The 17,607-nt window shown below is 44.6% G+C and overlaps 1 protein-coding gene across 1 annotated transcript in view; it reads right to left on the reverse strand.

The window, feature by feature from the left end:
- LOC126428529 (uncharacterized) overlaps positions 1 to 17,322 on the reverse strand; it is a 106,614-nt gene extending 89,292 nt beyond the window's left edge. Inside the window, exon 1 of the mRNA XM_050090413.1 lies at positions 17,234 to 17,322. Within this exon, the coding sequence (XP_049946370.1) occupies positions 17,234 to 17,322 (89 nt within the window). The remainder of the gene's footprint in view (positions 1 to 17,233) is intronic.
- Between the last annotated feature and the right edge of the window lie 285 nt (positions 17,323 to 17,607).

The raw sequence follows: 17,607 nt of genomic DNA on the forward strand, positions 1-17,607 counted from the left end.
TGAACATTATTGAGCGTGTCTGGGATGCCTTGGAACGAGCTGTTGAGTAGAGGTCTTCAACCCCTCGTACCTTTAAGGATTTATGGACAGCCCTGCAGGATTCATGGTTTCAGTTCCCTCCAGCACTACTTCAGACATTAGTCGAGTCCATGCCACGTCGTGTTGCGGCACTTCTGAGTGCTCGCGGGATCCCTACACGCTGTTAAGCAGGTGTAGCAGTTTCTTTGGCTCTTCAGTGTATATGATATAGTATATCAAATCTGTAGTTACTTCTCTTGCTAAATCGTTAATGCCAGTGAATTAAAAAAAAAAGTCGTCACGCGCCTGTGTCACACTGAAACGTCTCGAACATGGGAGAGTATCTGAGTCATGGCTGTCTTCATGGGGAAGAATGCCGGCGCGGAAGCAGGCACACGGCGGATTGGTTGCTGCGTCGGTAGGTCGCTGACTGCAGATGCTGGAAGCGGCTGTTAATGTCATTGTTACGACACCGGTCCGTGGCTGTGGCCCGTGGCGATACAGCGTGTACTCATTAGATTGCTCATTCCATCCAACAGATCCTGTAATTCTCCTTCACATTCACTGAGGATAGCAATGTCATCAGTGAATCTTACCATTGATGTCCCCTCACTCTGAATTTCAATGTCATTGTTGAACCTTTCTTGTATTTTCGTCATTATTTCTTGGATCTGTTAACTGAAAAGTAGGAGTGAAATACACATGCATGACACACATCTTTTTCAATCCGAACACTTCGTTCTTTGTCTTCCATTCTCATTGTTCCCTCTTGGTTCTGATTCATCTATGCGTATACTACTGTATAAAGACAAGATGTTTATAATGTTGTTACCAAAAATCACGAGAAGTTCTAGAACGATTTACTTCACATTTTTACATGATACTCTAATAAACATTCATAAGTTGTATAATGGACAGGTTTTCCGTGAAAATCTACTACAAGAAAGAAAATGCTGTGCTGTACTATGAAAACGTGCGGTTTCTTTTTCTTTCTTGCAGTCAGTTTTAGCAAAACAGCAGTGCATTGAAACGCTTAAACAAAGTGTTTCTTCAATATTTATTCTTTCTCCATTTATACACAATTTTAAACAAAAGTTCACTTGTCCTCATCCTCGCAGTTCTATTTTAACAAAAAAAAAAAAAAAAGAAAAAAACAGGAAAGTTGTATTTGTGGCTTATTGGCATATGATTCGAATACTGCTTCGTCCAAAACTTCGTAATCCAACCCGTTCGTAGATTAAAGCTATGCGAAATACTGCCTCTGGAGCTACTATTCACAGACCAGGAGCTGGAGAATTACCTCTCATACTGTGTACCCATTCATTTAATCGACTTCAATTCCCTATCAAAGTTTCGTTTTGAGTAACAATAAACAAATTTCAGGGGCAGAGAAAAAACGAAATAGGGGATGGACAGAAGGATGAGGGAGAGCGGGGGGAGAAAATGCACATAGAAAAAGCGAAGGGGAAGATGGTCAGAGAGAGGGGTGAGAAGGAGATGGAGACAAGGGGTGGAGGAAACAGAGAGAGGAGGGAGCTGAGGGGCTGAGAGAAGGGGAATCAGAGGATCAGGACGTATATGCACTTACCACACATATTTAGCAATTGAAAAGCATTGATGGGTTCGTCAATATTGTGTATTAGCCGTATTTTCATAGAGTTTACTCTTATTTCTCTCAGAATTCTGAACATTTTGCGCTATTTTAATTGCCGAAAACTTTTTCTAGGCCGACAAACCTTATGGATGTGTCTTGACTTTCTATAAGTCTTGCTTCCATTATCGATTACGACGTCGCAGCTACCTTTGTGGTGTCCTTACCTTTTCAACTGATCGTCCCCTAAGAGATCCCTAGTTTCCTTCTCCAGTCTTCTGCATGTTATTCTTGTTAGCATCTTGGATTCATGAGCTGTTAATCTGGTTTACTTCATTTTTCTGACTTATCTGCCCTTGCTCTCTTTCACACCGTGGAATGACGTCTTTTCGTTACATTTTCTCATTGTCGGTTATCCCTTTTCAGTCACCTCCAGGAGATCCGAATGAGCGCTAATCCGGAATCTTTTAGCACTGGACAGATCACCATGTCACATTTCGGTTACAGGCCATACGTGTTTTTCGTTTACAATAAGTGCCGTTATTGGAATGGTTTCCATGGCTTTCTGCATGCTCATGCCGTTAATCATTGCTGATTCTTCCGCATTTTAGGGACAGTTTCCCACTCGAACCTCCTGCTCCTCCACCCACTTTGACAAGGCCATTGCCAGAACGGTGTTGAGTCCTTGAAGAGGAAAATGCCTCTGAGCACTGTGGGACTTAACATCTGTGGTCATCAGTCCCCTAGAACTTAGAACTACTTAAACCTAACTAACCTAAGGACATCACAGAACACCCAGTCATCACGAGGCAGAGAAAATCACTGACCCTGCCGGGAATCGAACCCGGGAACCCGGGCGCGGGAAGCGAGAACGCTACCGCACGACCACGAGCTGCGGACTCTTGAAGAGGAACTCTTCGGCCACTGTTACTGATAAATTTTATTCAAAACTCGCTTTTCACCTGCTGCTTTACTCGCGTATGTGTATGTGGCATAGGTAACATACATCTCCTCTTCCCCCTCCCCCCTCTCTCATCACCTTCCCCTCTCCCTCTCATAATCCATCTGCTCCCTCCATCCTCTCTCTCATCAGCAGTGGCGATCCGAGTGTGTACACCCTGGAGCACCTACCGATACTACCCACACAACAAGCCAGTCGTGCAAAGCAGCCCACATGTCAGGCGCTCTTAACTCTTTCAGCCTCACTCCTAACTACACTCCTGGAAATGGAAAAAAGAACACATTGACACCGGTGTGTCAGACCCACCATACTTGCTCCAGACACTGCGAGAGGGCTGTACAAGCAATGATCACACGCACGGCACAGCGGACACACCAGGAACCGCGGTGTTGGCCGTCGAATGGCGCTAGCTGCGCGGCATTTGTGCACCGCCGCCGTCAGTGTCGGCCAGTTTGCCGTGGCATACGGAGCTCCATCGCAGTCTTTAACACTGGTAGCATGCCGCGACAGCGTGGACGTGAACCGTATGTGCAGTTGACGGACTCTGAGCGAGGGCGTATAGTGGGCATGCGGGAGGCCGGGTGGATGTACCGCAGAATTGCTCAACACGTGGGGCGTGAGGTCTCCACAGTACATCGATGTTGTCGCCAGTGGTCGGCGGAAGGTGCACGTGCCCGTCGACCTGGGACCGGACCGCAGTGACGCACGGATGCACGCCAAGACCGTAGGATCCTACGCAGTGCCGTAGGGGACCGCACCGCCACTTCCCAGCAAATTAGGGACACTGTTGCTCCTGGGGTATCGGCGAGGACCATTCGCAACCGTCTCCATGAAGCTGGGCTACGGTCCCGCGCACCGTTAGGCCGTCTTCCGCTCACGCCCCAACATCGTGCAGCCCGCCTCCAGCGGTGTCGCGACAGGCGTGAATGGAGGGACGAATGGAGACGTGTCGTCTTCAGCGATAAGAGTCGCTTCTGCCTTGGTGCCAGTGATGGTCGTATGCGTGTTTGGCGCCGTGCAGGTGAGCGCCACAATCAGGACTGCATACGACCGAGGCACACAGGGCCAACACCCGGCATCATGGTGTGGGGAGTGATCTCCTACACTGGCCGTACACCACTGGTGATCGTCGAGGGGACACTGAATAGTGCACGGTACATCCAAACTGTCATCGAACCCATCGTTCTACCATTCCTAGACCGGCAAGGGAACTTGCTGTTCCAACAGGACAATGCACGTCCGCATGTATCCCGTGCCACCCAACGTGCTCTAGAAGGTGTAAGTCAACTACCCTGGCCAGCAAGATCTCCGGATTTGTCCCCCATTGAGCATGTTTGGGACTGGATGAAGCGTCGTCTCACGCGGTCTGCACGTCCAGCACGAACGCTGGTCCAACTGAGGCGCCAGGTGGAAATGGCATGGCAAGCCGTTCCACAGGACTACATCCAGCATCTCTACGATCGTCTCCATGGGAGAATAGCAGCCTGCATTGCTGCGAAAGGTGGATATACACTGTACTAGTGCCGACATTGTGCATGCTCTGTTGCCTGTGTCTATGTGCCTGTGGTTCTGTCAGTATGATCATGTGATGTATCTGACCCCAGGAATGTGTCAATAAAGTTTCCCCTTCATGGGAAAATGAATTCACGGTGTTCTTATTTCAATTTCCAGGAGTGTATATGGAAGCTACGTGTTTTTCTTACCCCCATAGTACTTCTTCCACACAATAAGTAACATATGTACCGACTTTTGTTAAATAGATACTGTGTTTTAGGAAGAGATGTGGAGCGCACACACACACACACACACACACACACACACACACACACACACACACACACACACACATTTATACATATAGAAAAGAAATCAGTGGCTGAAATCGCATCTAGAACTATGAAGTTTGACAGTCTGAACTGACAGATGTGGTGTTGGGCAGTACCATGATCAGATTGTGAGGTCACAGCATGGGATTAATGTGCTACAAGGCAAGGAAACTGTGTGGCGCTGGTCATGGAAGGCCCATGAGCACAAAGGAAGCCTTCTGTCACTGAGAAAGTGACAGTATTACAGCGCTGCCTTTGAAAATTGCTGCAAGCTACGAGAGTTTGTAAGAATGAACATTTCTGGAAAATACTCTGGTAGCACAATTATTGTACGCTCTTGATGCGACATTTATTAGTATTTGCTACCTGGCTACATTCAAAACATATGTTTTGATTATTAACAGGAGTCCATACCTGGATATTCGATTAAATGGGGCATAGTGTGCGCCACATTGCCGACACCAGCCAACGTGAAGGTCTAGCTCTGCCACAGGGCCCTACGAATACCCTGTGTGAGTTTGTAGCCACAATTCTTGTTATAAGCAATTTTGGAAGGTGGGTATTAACAGCTGTCAAGTAATGTATAAAATACATATTTGACCATCAGCTGCTTTTTTATTTAAAAACCAAATATCGACCGGTTTCAGTCACAGACCATCTTCACGGATTAGGGTTAAAACAGTTGAAGCCACATCATCACATACTTAAACAATGCCAACGTCTCATATGTAGAGCATGTCATTCAAATTAGTATGTTTGCCTTTAAAAGTCCTGTGCGGGATAATGGAATTTATGACATACTCTACATATGAGATGTGGCCGTTATTTAAATAATGACAAATGCTATGTTGTGGCTTAAACTGTTTTAACCCAAATCCGTGAAGGTTGTCTGTGACTGAAACCCGTCGGTATTTGAGTTTTAAATAAAAAAGCAGCTGATGGTCAAATATGCATTTTATACACAATTCTTGTTATCGTGGTCGCTGTCTCAGGATGACAACGAACTAAAATATCGAAGGTACACTGAGTGCAAACTTGAGGAAGGAGTAAATTGCGGATGATGTGTCGCTGCCAAATAACGTAGTTCGATGGAACTTGGGGACTGCTGCAATAAAGTACAGTAGCTAACTGGATGAATGAAACGAACAGAAGTGAAACTTTCGTTCAAAGGCAATAATTACACTGGAAACAGCGCGATTTACGATGGTCCCCTGGCACAAAAAAAAGGCGGGACATATTTCCCAATAAGATGTGTGAACACCACGCACGACAAAGTATGCTCTCTCTCTCTCTCTCTCTCTCTCTGCCGGCCTGAGTGGCCGTGCGGTTCTAGGCGCTACAGCCTGGAACCGAGCGACCGCTACGGTCGCAGGTTCGAATCCTGCCTCGGGCATGGATGTGTGTGATGTCCTTAGGTTAGTTAGGTTTAATTAGTTCTAAGTTCTAGGCGACTGATGACCTCAGAAGTTAAGTCGCATAGTGCTCAGAGCCATTCGATCCAAAGTTTGCTCTGCAACGTACTGTCGTGCTGGCCACGTACTGGGAAGGAGTTTTTGAGGTATGGCGTTCCATTCCTCCAGCAGCGGAGATGACAACTCCTGGATGGTCGTTGGTGCTTGTGGGCGTGCTGCAGTACGGCTCCCCAACGCATTCCACACATGTTCGATGGGACTGAAGTCGGGGGTATGGGCAGCCCAGTCCATTCGCTGGATATCCTGTCACTGCAACAGTTGCTCGACCTGAGCTGATCTGGACGTTTTGATGATACAGATGTTACGGTGTGGGGGAGTATAATGTTGCTCGGGTGTGACCTCCAAATCAATGAACACGGTACACTCACCGGTCGACGTTATTGTGACACTGTACTGCTTCCTCATGTGCGTCTTTTCATGCGGTGCGATCGCCGCTGGCTTTATTTTCTTAGAAGGCAATGCACGACCGTATCGAACAATCTGTGACCAAAATGGTACTGAAACAGAGGATGACAGACTAAAGGCCGAAATACCAAATGTCTTTTTCCAAAGCTGTTTCACAGAGTGCACTGTAGTTCCTTCTCTAGATTGTCGCACAGATGACAAAATTGTAGGTATCGAAATAGACGACGGAGGGATAGAGAAACAATTAAAATCGCTCAAAAGAGGAAAGGCCGCTGGACCTGATGGGATACCAGCTCGATTTTACACAGAGTACGCGAATGAACTTGCCCCCCCTTCTTGCAGAGGTGTACCGTAAGTCTCTAGAAGAGCGTAGCGTTCCAAAGGATTGGAAAAGGGCACAGGTCATCCCCGTTTTCAAGAAGGGACATCGAACAGATGTGGAGAACTATAGACCTATATCTCTAACGTCTATAACTTGTAGAATTTTGGAACACGTATTATGTTCGAGTATAATGACTTTTCTGGAGACAAGAAATCTACTCTGTAGGAATCAGCATGGGTTTCGAAAAAGACGATTGTGTGAAACCCAGCTCGCGCTATTCGTCCACGAGACTCAGAGGGCCATAGACACGGGTTCACAGGTAGATGCCGTGTTTCTTGACTTCCGCAAGGCGTTCGATACAGTTCCCCACAGTCGTTTAATGAGCAAAGTAAGAGCATATGGACTATCAGACCAATTGTGTGATTGGATTGAAGAGTTCCTAGATAACAGAACGCAGCATGTCATTCTCGATGGAGAGAAGTCTTCCGAAGCAAGAGTGATTTCAGGTGTGCCGCAGGGGAGTGTCGTAGGACCGTTGCTATTCACAATATACATAAATGACCTTGTGGATGACATCGGAAGTTCACTGAGGCTTTTTGCGGATGATGCTGTGGTATATCGAGAGGTTGTAACAATGGAAAATTGTACTGAAATGCAGGAGGATCTGCAGCGAATTGACGCATGGTGCAGGGAATGGCAATTGAATCTCAATGTAGACAAGTTTAATGTGCTGCGAGTACATAGAAAGAAAGATCCCTTATCATTTAGCTACAAAATAACAGGTCAGCAACTGGAAGCAGTTAATTCCATAAATTATCTGGGAGTACGCATTAGGAGTGATTCAAAATGGAATGATCATATAAAGTTGATCGTCAATAAAGCATATGCCAGACTGAGATTCATTGGAAGAATCCTAAGGAAATGCAATCCGAAAACAAAGGAAGTAGGTTACAGTACGATTGTTCGCCCACTGCTTGAATACTGCTCAGCAGTGTGGGATCCGTACCAGATAGGGTTGATAGAAGAGATAGAGAAGATCCAACAGAGAACAGCGCGCTTCGTCACAGGATCATTTAGTAATCGCAAAAGCGTTACGGAGATGGTAGATAAACTCCAGTGGAAGACTCTGCAGGAGAGACGCTCAGTAGCTCGGTACGGGCTTTTGTTGAAGTTGCGAGAACATACCTTCACCGAGGCGTCAATCAGTATATTGCTCCCTCCTACGTATATCTCGCTAAGAGACCATAAGGATAAAATCAGAGAGATAGAGCCCACACAGAGCCATACCGACAATCCTTCTTTCCACGAACAATACAAGACTAGAATAGAAGGGAGAACCGATAGAGGTACTCAAGGTACCCTCCGCCACACACCGTCAGGTAGCTTGCGGAGTATGGATGTGGATGTAGATATAGATGCATGTGTTGGAGCTCCTGGGAGGAGAGATATTCGGCAAATGGACTGGCCTGCCTCTTCCCCCCACTCAAATCCCATCGAGCACGTGTGGGATGCGCTGAGAAGACGTGTTACAGCACGTCCACACGTACCATGCACCATCAAGAAGTTGTCGGCCGCGCAGGTGGGAAAAAGGAAAGACCTACCACAGAAACTTGCAAGCTTTCAAAAATAATGATAAGGGGGTGTGGTGGCCCTCAACTACATACCCCCTGACTCAGAGTTGAAATATTAAAGGTTTTGGCTGGTTTCATTGTCTAGGGTCTGGGATACGTAGTTGTCGCAATTACAAGCCAAATACTGCTGAGTCTACAGTATACAATATGAATACACTCATGAACCGAATGGTCGAACGTTCCTGTCACTCGGCAGTTCCTAATTATGAATATAAAATATAAATTTATAAATGACATATTGCAATTAAATAAATTCTGCAGTTACTATTTTAACGACTTTAAATGATGAGTACGATAGCAGAAGTACTTTTAAGAATGTCCTTTATTACTGCAAAACACTTACTGGTGTCGATGGTCCAGCAGTTGAATAAAACATATGTTGAATAACAGGGAAACAATAGATTCCTACTTCACGTAATTTAGTTATGAACAACAACATAGCTCGCGAGACATTCACTTCCAAACGCGTACTATGTCTTCACTGCAGAAGCCACGGAAATCTCACAAGTGCACAAGTTGGCACTACAAAATATTTCTATCTCCTGCGACCACACGCAAACTGCTCCACTCTCCTAGTCTTTCCCGTGACCATGCGTCCGTCGCGCCGTACTGTCCAGGACCCTCTAGTGTCCTCTCCTGTCCTGCCCAGAACTCCCCCGTGTCCTCTGTGACTGTCCCTCGCTCCTCACTGTTCAGAGCTGCCCCTCCATTCACTTCGGTAGTCGCCTCCCTTAGTAATGAGCGCTGTGATTGGAGATGGCGATCCCGTCATGTCTCCAAGCCAACACACACTCACAAACATTTTGAAATACATTAGAAATACTGGAGTTACATTTAAATAACTTGAAATTAAATAAATATTCCTATGGCTGGACCATAAACAATCTCTAACACACATTATTAAAGACACACACAAGTTATATAAACATATATCAAACGATTAGAACAGCCGTAAGCAAGTAACCTAATGTCTCTGTGCTTTCCTTAAACACAGTAAACAATTGACTAATTTCTTCATGAATAGTATATATCGGATATAAACAGACATAGATGAATAAATATATTTATAAGCATGCTGATACCGTTTTTTCGTGTAACTGTGGAGTACTTATGGCCTGACGCGATCGGTAGCAATTGGCCACTTTGATCTCCAATAACTCATGTACTATTCAAGTTACATGCCTGTAATCTATACCAATTTAGGTTTACACTAACAGCTTTCAAAAGACACGCCGACAGACAAAATCGGATGAACCGTTTAGATTTTGGAAACTCGTTGCTGGGTGTTACTTGTATAATTTACCGCCAGATACTAAACTTTAAACTATTAAAGATATTGAAAATCTGATTACACCATCAGTATCGTCTTGCAAATAATGGCAATTTACATGTTTTTTAAGGTATCGTGATTCATCTGGCTACTGTTAATTTCTATACGAACTGTGAAATGTCTGCCATTAACGCTTCACAAGGTCCGCCAACTTTGGCACTCCCTGCATGTCTCCTTCATCGACACAGCGTCACCATGGAATTCCCAGCCACGCAGTCGATGGACCACTTGGTTCGGCCGTTGTGCAGCATCACGCAGTTGCTAATGAGCCACGGCTGGCCGAGCGGCCCCAGCGGCGGCCGCCAACTCTGAACTTCAAATATTTTCAGGGCGCCACAACTCGCCAATTTCCTCACAAACTCCTTACCAAATTTGTGGCCAACATGGGACCACATTGCAGATTATGTATTGCTGTCCGTGATTATCACACACCCTATTTAGAACCATGTCCTATAGTTTGTGAAGGCCAGCGGACAGTCAGGAATCGCGGTTACTCCAGTGTAGTTACTGTCTTTGAATAAAAGTGTCATTTCTATTCGTCTCAAAGCACATTTCTTTCGGCTACCTTCTGTATTATACTGTAGCAGTTCTTTCTATGTGTGGTTCAAAATTCATCGACCTGTGCAATTTGGCAGTGTCACATCATACGAAAATTACCTTCGCTCTTTAAGTTTTGCACGCAAGCGTAAATGACAGCCCCCCCCCCCCTCCTCCCCCCTCCCCCCAACGAATTTGTGAAACTGTGGTAAGTGATTTGAGCCGGCCTGGGTAACCGAGCGGTTCTAGGCGCTACAGTCTGGAACCGCGCGAAACATGTCTGGCTCGTGCATTGTGCGCCGTTATAGTATATTCGGAAGAAACGTATTCCACCATTAATCCCTTTGCTGGAAAAATTTCAAACTTTTATTGGCCTTAATGTTGTAATAAATACCGCCACTAAGAAAACTACATAAAAACAGTGTTTCAAAAAATCCGGCCAGTACTTCGCTCAGGAAATTGGTGTTCTCGAGCAGGAACTTTCTCATTCTCATTAAAATGATTACTAGTGTACTCCATGCCGATACACTCCCAATGGTTTAACTGTCATAACGTCACAGCACACAGTTTAAAACGTATCTCCCTTCGAAACCACGGAGAATGGAAAGTTGGAACGCGTTGTATTCTTGTGTGCAGCTGTCTAGGCTTTGACCAGATAAAGTCAGAGACCTCGTTGACTCTAAGCTAAAGCAGCTTTTTGTAACTAGCTATCGAAGACAGTGTTAGAAGTATGGCAAGCAAGTTAATTCAAGGCAATGGCGACATACACGATTTACTCGAATACAACGTCAGCGAAGAGTATTCGTGGACTAAAGCTAACCCTTAGTGTTGCGATCACGAGAGATTGAAGCTTAATGAATCGCCTAACCGATGTGACAGAACCGATGTCAGAACCCGGAATTTCACATGTCTCTGCCAGGAGTTCGTGTAATTTTAACGTTCCGTTATTCATTTTGAGTAAGACTCAGTGTAACGTCGTTTATCCTGCCGCCATTAATCTGGACTTCCGGTTCATCCGCTCAATTGAAGTACGGAAAAATTACAGTATTTGGCAATCACTAAATTTAAATTCAGCCATCCACGAGTTGGCGACTTCAAACTTCTCTGCATCAGAGGTGTGCCAACACGGAAGTAAAATCCTATTATACACGAAACCTGCTAGATTTAGTGTGTTAAAAACTTCTATACTGTAATGAAAACCTTCGTCTTTAATTACCGCACACTGTTCCTTCCGCTTCGCATGACGTCAGCACAATATCGCTGATCAAAGCCGCTTGGTTTTTCTAGAGGTAAAAATTGTTCCGCCACAGTACTGATTCTCAGGTGTATATTTCACGTGGACCACAAATGGATAAATTACTGCTCTTGACTATTATAATGTAGTGTTTATAGGGCCCAGCTTGTTAGGAATAGCTGCCATGCCATCTACTACCGGGTAATCACAAACTGTGAAGACGTTCGAGAAGACCGTCGTATTTAATGAGCAGATTTACGCTTCAGGATTTTCCTGCTGATAACCAGAAACACATTTTCTGTGCATTTCGCGATACTTGTTCTAACAGTCACAAGCGGATTTTCCATGAATTTCAGGATCTGCTGCTGGCAACTAGAAGGCGATTTTCTATGCATTTATGGAACGTTTTGTTGATACTTTCGTTCAGCTTTCAGATGTATTACGGTTTTTTTTGTCAAAACTTCTTCTGAGTTTGTCTGTGTATCTAGCACTACGCTTCTCCTTCTCTTCGACGGTATGAAAAGTGCCTATATGATGAAAGGTCGGTGTAGTTTTTACGAATTTTTTCTACAAAGTGTCTTATAGCTATGGAGGTATAATAAGGGAATGTGACGCTAAGGATTTACGCTGTACGTTGCTTCGAAGCTTGCACTTCCACGTTAGATGCCTCAAAACATTAGCAGACTACTGTTACGATTGCTTCTTGTTCTTAATTTATGTCGGGGGCACCCGAAAGTTGTTTTACACAGAGAATGTTCCAGTACTTCCGTGAACAACACAGCGTTAGGAAAGAACTTTAAGATTTTTTTCTGGTCATAAATATAATATAACCTATTTGATTCAGTAACATGACGAATTTCACCTCGCTTATGTAACCTTCTTTTTGTAATACATTTCGAATAACCAAGAAGAGAAATATGTGATATGAAAAGGTAGTTCGGCATTTTTCCCTAATACCCCTGATGAAATTAATATTTGGTCTATGTCTACTTCCCGAAAATGCTGAGAATATATTTAGCTATGCTTGGGCGGTTTCCAATATTTTCTTCTCACAGCGTTCACTTAGAGAGCTTTTAGAGCTAGACTGATAAAATGTTAGAGTCAAATGAGAGAAATAAAACCACCACAGTCAAAGAAAATAAGTGCAACCAAACTTCATGTATATAAAACAAAATACCGCTTGAACGAGTCCACTTACGAATGGAATGTGATTCCTTCACACTTTAGACTAAAATCAGAATGATTAGTACATCCCAAAACGAAGCAAGCCGGCATTTTTGAACAAAACGATTCCACCAGAAGTTAATCGTTGGGGCAAGTAACATGGCGGACGTCGACTTCAAGTTTGTGAGTCTTGACAGCTCTCCTTATTATTCCTCCATGTTTATAGTTGAGCACATGAGTGGAGTAGATCTCTTCGGCAAACGTTACGGATAGATGACGGCATTTGTTTCTTGCCAGCCTAACTCGTTACATAGTAGTAATGGCGGTTATAGTGTGTGGAGACCGGTTTTCGATACGCTGATTTGCCCGCATCCCGTGGTCGTGCGGTAGCGTTCTCGCTTCCCACGCCCGGGTTCCCGGGTTCGATTCCCGGCGGGGTCAGGGATTTTCTCTGCCTCGTGATGGCTGGGTGTTGTGTGCTGTCCTTAGGTTAGTTAGGTTTAAGTAGTTCTAAATTCTAGGGGACTGATGACCATAGATGTTGAGTCCCATAGTGCTCAGAGCCATTTGAACCATATTTTGATACGCTGATTTTCCCTGTCGGTATATGGTAAGAAATGTAACGTACATCAAAACTCTTGAATTTGCTACGATCGTTAATATTCGCGGAATTTGCGTAGAATTATTTATAGCGCGGTCGTTGGTGGAGACTAAATTCACGGTTATCAAATCTTTCTCTTGGCAGTTATCTTACAATTGCCACGCATATATTCAGGAAGTTGTATAAGAATTTAAGTGGATTGTATCAAGGGACTTTCCTTTTTTCTTCTTAACAAAATCTAAGTAATAAATGAAATAGCCTTTTCTCTCCTTGCTTGTGCCAAACTGATTGCTACAATGCTGTCTAAGAAAGCCATGTACTTGCATTCAAATATCAACTCTTTAACCGTCCGTGTTTTCTTCATTAAAATATAAGCATGATTTTGAAACAGGTTTATGATTCACTTTATCCCGAACTTCCATATTTCCTCTTAATGAATAAAAACTCACTTAGCATGAGCGCTGTTATACGCATGGCACAGTCGCGTGATTTGATTCATTAGCTTGCATTCACGCGTTGCACTTACCGTGATTTATTCATACGTATTGCATAACAGCACTACTTGATTCATTTCATGTACTGTTGCAGAACAGGAGAGATCTTAGTTGTGCAAGTAAAGATTAATTTCAGGGCTATGAGAACCATCGTCTGGAGTGTTTATGGAGCAGTAAACATTTATCTGTTTATGTATAATTCCGAAGTAATATCAGTAACTCCAAGAGGTTTTCGCATACGATGGTTAATATTACAAAGTCTTGGTTGTTGAGCGGCAAGTTGTTGAGTAATGTGTTTCACAGAAAATTACTTCTCGTGATGAAATCATTAATTATTAAATCAGGGAAAAGTCTATAAATTAAAGTTTCGCATGAGAAACAAACGGCCACTAAGTTATGCAGTACTTAGTTCCAGCGTATGAACTGCACGTATTACAGCAGGGAATAGCCGTTATTAATAGGGCGTCGTATAAACAATTTACAGCTACAAAGTTTCCATTCACAATTACGTTGCAACCACAGTCACAGATATCAACGTAAAAGTTACAGCTTGAACATCCCACGTAAAAGTTACACAGTTCAAACATGAGCATTATACAGTATATGAACGTTATAGAAAATGAAAGTTACATTGTATGGTCTGTATTCTACTACTACTAAAAGTATATTGCTGCTCTAGTTGGTACTGAACACCGATACGAGGAAAGAATAGGGAAAGTCTAGCGGGTACGAGTCCTGATTTTAATATGTATTGGACTTGTTTGTGCAGCGTGTTGGATGTTATGCCTCTTGCTGACCGGGTAAAGCTGAATCGCACAGTAGTCATATACGGCATGCTACGACACATCAGCAGAAACTGTGTGTGGAGTCTCAGTAGTTTATATTCTGCCTATAACCGAAATGGATGAGGTCTCTTGTGTGTGACACCAGTATGACTAACAACTAAAAAAAAAAAAACGATATAGACATTCATAGTCGACTATTGGTAGAGTATAAGAAATCGACACTAAGATATGACAGCGGAGAATGGTGAAGCAATGAGTTAATGCGAAGGCTATTTCAGATTTTTGGTGACCATGCATGCACGTAAACATGTAACTCTAAGGAAAAAGAAGCGATATGTGAAAACATTTACATATATTTCTCATTTCAGATATGAGGAGCAAAAATGGTTTTGAAATAGATATGAAAGTGGGATTTTAAACTCTCGAAACCGGTCGTGATTTGAATAAATAATTAGTACAACTGAAGCGGACCTCTCTTAATCAATGAAATAGAAAAATGTTGAGAAACTAATTCACGTGAGCAAATTACTTGTTAACCGATTTGTCGAATGTTTTTGTTATTAAAGAAGACTCTATGAGACAAGAAATATAAACCGGAAATACATAGGAATCTAGTATTTAAGTGGACCGTTTCTGCCATGAACGCATGTTAGAGACTCATATTGGCCTCTCGGAATAACCATGTTTACCACCCCAGTACCTGCTACTGCTTCAGTCAGTTGTGAAATTACAGGTATAAAACGTGTCACTTCACATCGGTATGACACAAATGTCTCGCTCAGAAATACCAGTTGACGGGTATACAATTTTCGCTCAGAAAAGGAGTTAAGTGCAATGATGGTTCGAATGGCTCTGAGCACTGTGGCACTTAACATCTGAGGTCATCAGTGCCCTAGAACTTAGAACTACTTAAACCTAACTAACCTAAGGACATCACATACATCCATGCCCGAGGCAGGATTCGAACCTGCGACTGTAGCGGTCGTGCGGTTCCAGGCTGAAGCTCGTACAACCGCTCGGCCACACCGGCCGGCTAAGTGCAATGAGGAACGCTAGTCACTAACTATAATTTACATTTCATAACCTTATATTTTTAGCTACAAGGATTCACATATTAAAAATGTCACCAACAAAGATCTCCTATAGGTGCTTTTTATGGCGAGGAATCAAACGTTAAAAATCTGTAACACTTCAACGGCACGAGGTTGCCGAGAACATTCAGTATACACGGACGTCAAACTGACAGATTTTCTACGCTTAAAGGTAAGTGATGGTTCAGGGATAAAAGCAACTAATAAGCCGATCTAGCGAATGGCAACTGCTGCTACCATATGTCGTTTTACTGAACGTCGAGACGATGGTGCGTGGAATGTTCTGTCAGATCGGGGAATCTTGCTACCGGCAGTGCTTTTTATGGGTGCTGAGAACAATTTGCCGGCTGATGCGTCATTGCTAGTCAACAGGTAACTCTTGTACGCGATCATCTTTGCAACCGCCACTTCCCATTCCACATAGTACAGAGCAGGACATGATACCATGGGGCTGGAAGTGGCTCCAGGGCTACCTCTTCCCTTCCTCAACTTCAGCGGGACAGGCTGCATTGCTCTCGTCGCTTCAGAGGTGTCACGTGAGAGTGCGACCAGTTGTTTGTTTGGGGCGCTCAACATCCTGGTTATCAGTGCCCCTGCCAGTACGTTGTGAAATGAATGCGCTTAAGTGTATAAAATGCAGACTTGCTAAATGGCAGACACAATCACATTTGCTCTATCCTCAAGAAAACAAAATCGAGAACAGTTAACAAAACTTTTGTGCAAGATATGCTGTAAAAGGAGGAATACAGCGTTAGGAAACTCACAAAACACCGAGACCGCACGCTGTAATGGGCTGATCACTTCCCTAGTAAGTCGGTGAGCTTGTCATTGCTGCTACGGTTGCAGGTTTGAATCCTGCCTCGGGAATGGATGTGCGTGATGTCCTTAGGTTGATTAGGTTTAAGTAGTTCTAAGTCTAGGGGACTGATAACCTCCGATGTTGAGTCCCATAGTTCTTAGAGCCATTTGAACCATTTTGAGCTTGTCATACTCTGCACACTTCAACTCTCCTAGCAAAGAGTTTAGATAGAAGGAGAGACACAACATAACAGCTAGAAACATGTAGGCCACCAGATTCGTCTAATCGTGACGTAAAATTGAGGCCAGGCCGTGTAATAAACTTGCTTCCGCTTTCTTATCTTGATGCAAAAGTTCGCTGGATGAGAAAAACCTGTTACACTGGCTGTCGTTATTTTGATTAGCACATCTTTTTATGCAATGTGACGGCTTGATTTTAATAGAAACAGCACGAAACCAAGTGTTTCTCGAGTAGCTGTCACGGCACCAACTTGCTTATTTTAAAATGCGGCCACCACAGTGCATTTTGACAATGTCCGCCCTAACCTCAGCCATATGACGCGTTACTCTTACTAAGAAAATTTGCTTCGGTTGTTGGTGACGATATGTTGCTCCTACAGGGCTTAAGTTTCGATGCATAAAGAACTTTGTAACTCTGTTCCGCGTCTTCCTCTATTCGAAGCTTCGTCTCTTTGGTAGCTGCTTGGCCTTGTCTTCGGATGTAATCACAGTGCAGGTGGGAAACTTCCTGCACTTGGCACAGAGTTATGCAAGCCATTGTTAGGTGAGAATCGGGTTAACTGACTGCTCAGTCTACCTGAGCTACAGTTCTGGGTTCAGCGAGGGGCAGGCACTGTCGTACGCGCAACCAGGCACAGTGGTCCTGGAGGTATCGCGCGGACAGGGGCCGGTGCCGTCTGCTTCTGCGGGGCGCTTCTGGGGGCGGCGGCGGCGGCGGCGGGCTGGTGCTTACCTGAGCGGCGAGCGGCGGCGGCGCGCCAGTCGTGGCGGTGCGGTCGGGTCGCGCAGACGCGGGCCCTGCGACTGCCCGCCGGCCGCCATGGCTGCAGCCGCTGCCGCCGCCTCCCCTCCACCCGCCACTGCGAGGCTCCGCCGGTCACCACTTTCCAATACCTGTCTGTATCCACACATACGCCACGACGGTACGCGCGCAGCGGGCCAAACCAGGTCAAATGCCAAGTTGGGACACGGCCTGCCGCCATATTCGTAGTCGCGGCGTCGCCGGCACCTGTCGCCAGCACGTGTCCCTCACACCGGCACCTACCGCCCGCTTCTTGCTGCCTCCCCGCGAACTGTCAATAGGCGCCACGGCGGTGACAGGAGGAA

The sequence above is a fragment of the Schistocerca serialis genome, chromosome 1 (assembly GCF_023864345.2).
Source record: "Schistocerca serialis cubense isolate TAMUIC-IGC-003099 chromosome 1, iqSchSeri2.2, whole genome shotgun sequence".
Lineage (NCBI taxonomy): Eukaryota > Metazoa > Arthropoda > Insecta > Orthoptera > Acrididae > Schistocerca > Schistocerca serialis.